The 8,956-nt window shown below is 41.3% G+C and overlaps 2 protein-coding genes across 3 annotated transcripts in view; one reads left to right on the forward strand and one right to left on the reverse strand.

Annotated features, from left to right (window-relative positions):
• Positions 1 to 6,862, forward strand: part of DNAAF2 (dynein axonemal assembly factor 2) — an 8,602-nt gene extending 1,740 nt beyond the window's left edge. The window contains exons 2-4 of the mRNA XM_046655156.1: positions 9 to 560; positions 3,813 to 3,956; positions 4,893 to 6,862. Coding sequence (XP_046511112.1) covers positions 9 to 560; positions 3,813 to 3,956; positions 4,893 to 5,399 — 1,203 coding nt within the window. The 3' untranslated portion in view covers positions 5,400 to 6,862. The remainder of the gene's footprint in view (positions 1 to 8; positions 561 to 3,812; positions 3,957 to 4,892) is intronic.
• Positions 6,863 to 7,148: 286 nt separating this feature from the next.
• The window catches only part of MGAT2 (alpha-1,6-mannosyl-glycoprotein 2-beta-N-acetylglucosaminyltransferase), a 2,532-nt gene continuing 724 nt past the window's right edge, over positions 7,149 to 8,956 (reverse strand). The window contains exon 2 of one of the 2 annotated variants that reach the window (XM_046652445.1): positions 7,149 to 8,956. In XM_046652445.1, coding sequence (XP_046508401.1) covers positions 7,816 to 8,956 — 1,141 coding nt within the window. In that variant the 3' untranslated portion in view covers positions 7,149 to 7,815. The other variant, XM_046652446.1, reaches the window with a different exon arrangement.

The raw sequence follows: 8,956 nt of genomic DNA on the forward strand, positions 1-8,956 counted from the left end.
AGCCGGAGGAGGAGCAGCGGGGGGAACGGCGTGGGGAGGAGGAGCAGCGGGAGCAGCAGTGGGAGGAGCGGGGCCCGGGCGGGCGGGCGGTGTGGACTGCGGCCGTCGGGGAGGAGCCGCCCCTCGGAGCAGGGAGCCTCCCGGGCACTTCAGCCGGGTCCCCGGGCAGGGGCCCTGGTGCAGGAGCAAGGGGCGCACGCGGGGAGCCTCGCGGTGAAGCCATGGGTGGTCCTGGGGCCGCCCGCCGGGAGCCCGTGTGTCCCCCTTCGCGGTGCAGGCAGGACGAGGAGTCCCTGACCCTGCTGGTGCAAGTGCCTCGGATCCAGCCGCAGAGTCTGCAGGGGGACCTGAGCCCCGTCGGGTACCAGTTGCGCTTCTCCACCCAAGACCTGGGTTCCTACGCCTTCTCCCTGCGCTTTGCTCCGGAGAACCAGCTGAGCTGCAGGGCGCCCGCGGTCAGCGTCTCCCCGCACAACGCGGTGATCGAGCTGGCCAAGGCTCCGGGCTGCCGCGGGCCCTGGAGGGAGTGGTATTACGGCCCACACGGCGGCTCCTTGGAGGTAACCGTCCTTTCTAGAGTCGGCGTTGGTAGTATCCCGTCCCACTTTGCTGGCCGTTAGGGCCATCCTCCGTTTGTCCTCAACACAGCCTTTCCGCCGTCGCTCCTCTGGCGAGGCCTCGCAGTTGCTGCACGTGCCGACGCGCATCCCCGCGGGGCGGGTCTCGCGTCTTGGGAGCCGCCCTTCCAGCGCTGTCCCCTCCGGAGTCCGCCGCCCTGAGGGAGCGCGGGAGCAGCCCCGGGCCAGGCCGCCGCCGCTGTGGGCGGGAAGTCGGGTGCTGTCCTCGGGCGAGAAGGGCGTCTCTTCCGTCATACTCTCTGAGGGCTTTGTGACCCACCTGGGTTCAGGAGGCACTCTGTTATGGCCATATTCTAAGTGGGTAAATAACTTTTTCCGACCTTAGGAGGTCAGTGATAATCTACTTCCGGAGAGCAAAGTACCCTAGCTGGCGCCGGACCGTTCTCGCGCGGGAGACGAACTCGGACCCAGGGGTGAACTAAGTCCCTGTGCTCTGGGCCGTACTGCGGACCTTGTAGTCGCTGACGGTGGGCGTTCTATCTTTAGGTCCCTACTAGTATTTGGCACAATGGCTGGCATGTAACGAAGTGTGATACACGTAGTTGTTAAACTGAACAGCAGCAGCAGCAGCTGCGCCTCTTCTGGGCGAATCCTCTAGAATCGGGGCTGCGCGTGACCCAGTTAGGGTGTAATTCGGCTGAATAATTCAGTGTGTCCTGTTGTAGTTGCTGCTATACTTTTTAGGTTATTGAGGTTCTTGAAATGCAGATTCACTACGCCAGTACTATTGGCAAATATTGAAAAAAACTACTTAAAATTTGAAGCGCTAAAGAACGTTTTAATCTCAAATGAACTTTTAATTGGTGGTTTTGATTGATGTTTGTATCAGTTACATGTAATTTCTTTTTAGCTCTTTTAACATATCCAAGGGTTAAATTCTCAGAAATGCTAGTTGCACAGATTATATATTAAAAATTAAGGTTTTGGCCTTTGGCTTTAACCTGCCAGAAATTTTCACTTCTTCCCATTGTTTTTCTAGAAATTTGCTAATAAGTTACATTTATATTTTATGAGGGGTGTCTTCTATGAGAAGTGGTTAATTTGAAATCCTCCAAAAATGGTAAACTAAATTGCCAGGACTGGGTAAGATACTTAGTGAGAATATAAAATATGAAACTGACTATCTGTTTATGTCATCAGAAGGGAGAAGTTTAGGAAAGGGCAGTCATTTTCCTGTAATTGTCTTAAATAAATGTGAAAATAACTCACAGTGTGGGAAGAAAGCTCCACTGACAGCAGTTGAGAGAATACTAAAGAATATATTTTAATCTGATTTTCTAGTATGCTAACATTTTAACAGAAACTAGACAAAAACGGGATTAGGGCAACTGTGTTTTATATCTGATGCCTGAAATAAATTTATAATTCATTAATCATCACATTTGCTAAGGCTGAAAGAATCACAATGTTCAAGTTTTTTCTTTATATTTCTCTGGGCGAGGCTCTAAGGATTAAAGTAAATTTTGTGTGTGTGTATATATTTACATTTTTTTTTAACTTTTTATTAAGATTATGATAGTTTATAACTTTGTGAAATTTCAGTTGTACATTATTGTTAGTCATGTTGTAGGTACACCACTTCACCCTTTGTGCCCTCCCCCCATCCCCCCTTTCCCCTGGTAACCACCAATCAGTTCTCTTTGTCTCTATGTTCAACTTCCACCTATGAGTGGAGTCATACAGAGTTCGCCTTTCTCTATCTGGCTTATTTCACTTAACATAATACCCTCAAGGTCCATCCATGTAAAGTAAATTTTTAAAAAATCACAAGAGTAGTAGGTGGGCAGACAAATAATATATAATGATTATATTATATGCGTTATATGAAAATAATTATAAAGACATTTGTGATTATCAAGGTCAAAATTGTTATTTTACACATAAACCAGTATAAAATGTATTTATATAAGCCTTAAATATCCATTGGGAATTTTCCTAGAGCTTTAGGACCACTGAATTCAGTGTCTTTTATAGTAAAATCACTCATTATAGAATGAGAAGGCAAGTTTATGCAAATCCTTTGTATTTTAATCATAACCATTTCCATTATAAATATTTTTCTTCCTTGGCTTAACTAAAGACTAAACTATTTGGAGTATTTTTTGCAATTAACGCGTGTTTCTTTTTCAGAGACATGAACCTTAGAAATGCTTTTGATAGGGGTGTTTCTATAATACAGTATTATTCTGGATCTTCAAATAATAGCAAGGCAGATTACTCCAAATGTAACATTTTTCTGTTCCCAAGGTTCACTTTTGTTTGGTAGTTGTAAACTGGTTCACACGTAAATAATGTGTACTACAAGCGAGCTTAAAACTTCTCTTTCTGATTCCCCCCTCATTTCAACCAAATAATGAACTGTGTTTATTTGTAATTATAAAATTTGTGTATATGAAAGTACAGAGGAAAATACTTTTATTTTGCGCAACAATGAACTGATTTTATGAATTTTAAACACAGTTATTCCTTCAACATCCTAACAGTAAACCTGTATTCACTTGACATGAGTATGAACACACTGCTTTGTGTCTGGGATTCTGGTGAAAGTGATTTTTGCATTTCCTAACAGTACTTTGGAAATCTTTCCGTGTCAGTGTCTTGAAATCTACCTCATTCTTATAAATAGCTATATGCTAGTGTCACACTGGACTATCTCAATGCTTAAAAATAGAATATACTTCTCTTCAATATTAAACTGGGCTCTTACCTGGTCACACACAATTTGAATGGATCCTGTCATGTATATTTCATAGCGGACTCATTAGGAAGAGTTGTAAAATCGAATTATTTTATAGCTGGGACTGCATTTATAGCCCTAAAGGTGATATTTTTATAAAATATTAAGAGAGAAAAAGGAAAAGAAAACGTCATTTCTAAGTAAGATTATCTAGGAGAGAAAACATACCTCCAATTTAATAGAGATATAGAAAAGGAACTGAGACTTTTTTCTTTTCGGGTCTCTTCCTATCTGTGTGTGTGGGCTTGCTATTCTTATTGCTCTGTACAATACTCACAAAGAATGTATTTCTTTTGCCAAGACAGCACAGGAATAACATTAAACAAATTTAAAAAGTGTAATCCTGAACTGTGAGAGAACTTTTATGAGCTGTTTTTAGATAGAACTGTGTCAAGTATGACCTATAAGGCAGAACATTTTTTCTCTTTTTATTTTAGGAAAGGTTGTTTGTCAATGAAGAAAATGTTAATGAAGTTCTTGAAGAAGTCCTCAGCTCTCCATCCACGTGGACGGAGCCCCTAACCCCACCATTGATCGAAGTTCTTCAGGTTTCTGATAGTAAGATTCAGATTCATGCAAAGGTAAGGACTTGCTTGGCTTTACAGAGTAGTGATGTAGGACAACGTTAAACCCTAATAAATAACTTAATTCCCGATTTTTTGATGTAGTAACTTTAAATGTACATAATGGCTGAGAAGAGTGAGGTTAAGAGGAGTAAAGACTTCTTTGTATGTATTGCACTAAGCCCTACACACTCCGCAATTCATTTTCACATTATCTCATTTAATCTCCAAGTAACTGTCCAATGAAGGATAGAGAGAAACTAACATTTGGGAGTTTGAGTCTTTGTGACTCTCAAACCATGGCAACTATGTCATACAGTTTGTTCATTCTTTCTAGTTAAACCTTAAGTTTGGTTTTCTGTGGTTTGTTTTTGCTGAGGAAGATCTGCCCTGAGCTAACATCTGTGCCCGTCTTCCTCTATCTTGTATGTGGGTTACAGCCACTGCATGGCTGTAACAAGTGGTGGAGGTCCATGCCCAGGAACCGAACAGAGGCCAGTGAAGCAGAGAGCACCGAACTTAACCACTAGGCCATGGGGCTGGCCCCAGTTTGGTTATTTTTATAGTCTTCGATATTGGACACAGAAATAATTCAGTAACCAACACTTCTATATAAATTGGAGGGGAGAGTGGCTCTGAAGAATCAGAGAAATTCAAGAATGCCCTTCTAAGAATAACTGCTGAAGGGTTTGTAGGCCAGGATGATTTTATCCTGAAGGAGACGAGGAGTCACTGGAAGGATTTAATCTGAGAAGGAGCGCCAGGTCTGCACTAAGCAGTGACTGGCAGCACCTGGAGGACAGCTTTGAGGGGAGCCGGAGGAAGCCTGTCGGCAGGCTGGCAAATTAGTCCCTCACAACTTTTTAAAAAAAATATCTTATTTTCAGAGGGTACTACAATTTAATTTTCTATTTGTTTGAAAGAATTATTAATTTGTTGTTTCCCTTGACACAGTTGCAAGAATGTAGTAACTCTGAGCAGCTTCATGAAAATGAAGAAACAGTCAACGAAGGAAGTCATCTTACTGAAAAAGAAAGTACAGAACATTCTACCAGCTTCCGGAGCGAGTCTGCTGATTCATCTGGAGCAGTTCAAGTACTAGAAACAGACAGTTGTGGTTCGGCTGCACACTTGCAACAAGAGTCTCTCGATATTTCTAAAATGCCACTTGGAAAGTCTGAGCAGTCCGAATCAAAAATGGAACCTGAATTTATAAAAGAAAAACGTGCTGTTTACTCAAATGAGGAAAAAGATAATTTAAAAGAACCAGTAACAACTGAAGAGGAGTTGTTAGATGATCACCTGTCTTCATTACTGAACAAAACCACGGTTCACAATGGATCTGGTTTTGACAACATAAAAGAAACCAATATGCAGGATGGTAGTGTGCAGATTATTAAAGATCATGTGACTCACTGTGCATTCAGTTTTCAGAACTCTCTGCTATATGACTTGGATTAATTCTATATAATTTTGGAACTTAAAGGTTAAGAGTAAAAAAGTGTTGGACTTAGATTCTTTCTGTTAACTACTGTCTTCAAACTGAAGGTAAACAACGAAGTATAAAATTAAAATTTGCAATTTTGATTCTAATGGGGAAGCTGGAGATATTTTTTTTGCATGTAGAGAATTTATACAAAGCTTCCTTAATTATGGAGATAAGTTTTGTGATTTCTCTGATAGAGGTGTATTTTTTCTAACGGAGAATTAAACATTTAGTTTTAATATAACCTGTATATATTTACTTCTGTCTTATTTTTGGCTTCTTTTACAATTTTAATAAAATTTCAAAATATTCACTAAGTTGTATCTGTCACAAAAAGTAATTACCAAGAATGCAATTAACTAGGAATATAAATGTGTGTGTGGGGGGGCGGTAGAATCTCAAAACTATATATAAATCTCACTGAATAGGAGGTACTTAGGCCTGAAACAGGTTCTTAGAGAGGAAAGAACTTACTAACCAATATTAACGATCCAAACAATTACAATACAAATACAGTGAATGAAATTTAGTATTTTTGCCTCAACTCTGTATTTTACTTTTCTGTCACACAAAATATAGGCATAATACAGGTTATTTAGTAATGACTTTGAAAATTGAATTTTTTGGAAGTTGCTGTCATAGTATTAAAATATCTTTTAGTTTTATAAAATATATTTATGAATTTTAGAACAGAACAATAAAAATATCTGGGAATTTGCTCCCATAGGAAAATTGTCTTCATTATATTTGTTACATGAAAACAACAAAAAAAAGCTGGTGTTTTCTAATAATTTTTTTCTGTAACATCTATAAGAGGGCAGCAGATGATGTATCTAACAGTGGCTAAGTTATTAATTTTGTGGAACAGTATTTTTATTTGTGGCCAGGAGAAAATTCTAATAGATTTTTTCTCACAAAAATTTTTAGTACAGCATGAAGGAAAATTTAGAAAGAAAAATATTTGATCTAATTCCTGACCCCAAGGCCATGGAGCTGATCTATTTCCATTCCAAAAATGGCTACTAATTCAAACCTCTGGTCTTACCTCAGTCCTGGAAACTACCTAATTGTCCTTCAAACTGGGGAGGTCAGATCAGAGCACCAAAAGCAGAACAAACGCAGCTCATCAAGCCAGAGAACTATTCGCTTCACCTTAGATGACAGGATGCACTTTTCAATCCTAACAGGAATCTTGGTTTGATGCAATAATTTTGAGACTGTCAATTTAATACACCATTTTCTTAGACTGAAATGACAAATTGTAGTATCTACACAGAAATTAGTCTGAATAATTTCTTGTTGAATGGAATTATTCACCGTTAAGAAAAACTTCTTTGTTAAGTATGGAGTAAATTAAAGACTTTCCTATTATTTACTGTTTGTCCTTTAAAAAAGTATGATTTCAGTTAAAATAAAGCTGGCACTAGAACATGTTTCACTTCGGAATGACTGAACTTTGTATCATTTCTGGCTTTTGAAAACAATTCAGGCTGTATTTCACTTACACAGCAGCTTTTACTGTTCATTATCTATGCCTGGCTAATCTGAAAGCCAGTTTCTTCCAAAGGGAATAATGCATCGTCAATTGCTGGGTTTTCTTTATTTCAGACTCAGTTACACAATGTACAAATAGTAAATATGAAAATGTAATTTTAAAACTCCTAGAATGCCTTTCCTGAATTTTGGTGTAAACAATTTATTCTACAAAATGATTAGGAATCTTCTTATGCAAAAATGAGTATTTATTTTGGCAGCACTAAAGGAAAAAAAACACAACTGTATTTCTACATTGAGGTGAAAACAGTGTTTAAACTCTCTGATCAATCAAATACATTCCAAAAGAAAGTATGTTCTATGAAGGTTCCAAAGCACAGGCAAATCTTAACAGAGGAATCCGTAATACTGAAAATGACTGTTCCGACAGGGTGTTTAACAGCCAGTGAAGCAATCCCTTCCTAGTAACTGTGTCAAGAGTGAGACTGGGCTTGTCCCATTAATACTCTAACAATTTCATTTGAATACTTTTTACTGCTATGACAATTTTAAATAAATTTTGCTGTACTTAAAATAAGTTTTGAAAGTGGAAAAGTGTACAAAGTTCCAGATAAAAAGATTAATAGATGCAATTTAAATAAAATCCCCCCATTAACAATAATGCTTACCTTTAGCAGATACAGCTCTTTAAAACCCAACTCGCAAAATGAAAACCTGTGTTTTAAATCTTAATCAGACATAAAAGGAAAAGATTAATACATTGGACACCTTTTACAAGAATTATTTTTTTTTTTGTATTAAAGCAGAAACCAGTTCCTAAACCCTTTTATTCAATTGGATGTTTGGGCAAATATCAAAAATAGAAGACTGTCACTTTTGCTTTGTACTTGTGATATTTCACTGCAGTCTCCTATAACTTTTACAGAGTTCATGGTCCCTAATATCTCCCCACCCTCCATTTTTCCTAGGTGGGGCAACGGCTGCCACAAACTTCTCACTGACAACTAGAGTTTCTGGAAACAGGTACTGTTTGTTATTATTTAAGAGTGACTCGATTTGGGCACTCTGGGTGGACGGTCTGCAGGCTTTCTTGTGGTGCATACCACAGTCTCCTGCATGAAAAATCCTAGGAGCTTGAGGAACCAGTACTTTCCAGGATTTTGGAAGACAAGATACAGTCAAATACTGAAGAGTCCAGTCCCAGTTATAATCATCGTAAGTACAGAAAGCGTCTGTGCACTCGATGAGCTTCTGATAAGCATCCCGGGTCAAGGCTAGACCCATATTGTGCTCTGTGGATTTCCAAGTTTTCACGTCCACCTTGTCAGCAATGCCGTGGAAGCTGCGAATGGCAGTATAGGTCCCCAGGGACAGCACGTCACACTCAGGACACTCTTGCTGCTTTAGCTTCCACATCTTTTTGAAGACGTGGTAAAAGTCCGGGGCTAAGTAGTGATCCTCCTCCAGGAAAAGTATGAGGCCAGCATAGTCTCGGAGGACCTTGACCCTTTCCCACACAAAGTGCAGCTTCCACCACCAATGGTGTTTGGTTTGGGAGAACTTGGCCTCCCGGTAGTGGCCGAAGGAGTCGGGGTACTCGGCGTTAATGCACCCCATCCTCAGAGCCGCCTTCTTCTCCAGGTCCCTGGGGCAGTCCCGGGGGTCGCTGCCCGGAAACTCGTGGGGGTACAGCTGGATGCTGAAAGGAAAGAAGACCTGCAGGACCGGGCAGAAGTCCACCGCGGCGATCAGCCGGTTGATCTCGGCCGACCAGACGTCGTGGCTGAAGATGACGAGGACGTCGCCGATGCCGCGCGCCCTGCGCAGCGAGTCCAGCAGCAGGCTCAGGTACTCGGGCCGGTCGTGCACCTGCACCACCAGCACCAGCTCGCGGGGCGCCCAGGCGCCGGCGCGGCCCGCGTTGCGCAGCGGCTGGTCGAAGTTGCGCTGGTACACCAGCGCGCGGTAGCGCAGCGTCAGGTTGTCCGCCTCGGGCTGCGGCGCGCCGGGCACGGGCGGCGCGGCCGAGTCGTTGGCG

Source organism: Equus quagga, chromosome 2 (genome assembly GCF_021613505.1).
Source record: "Equus quagga isolate Etosha38 chromosome 2, UCLA_HA_Equagga_1.0, whole genome shotgun sequence".
In the NCBI taxonomy this organism is placed as follows: Eukaryota; Metazoa; Chordata; class Mammalia; order Perissodactyla; family Equidae; genus Equus; species Equus quagga.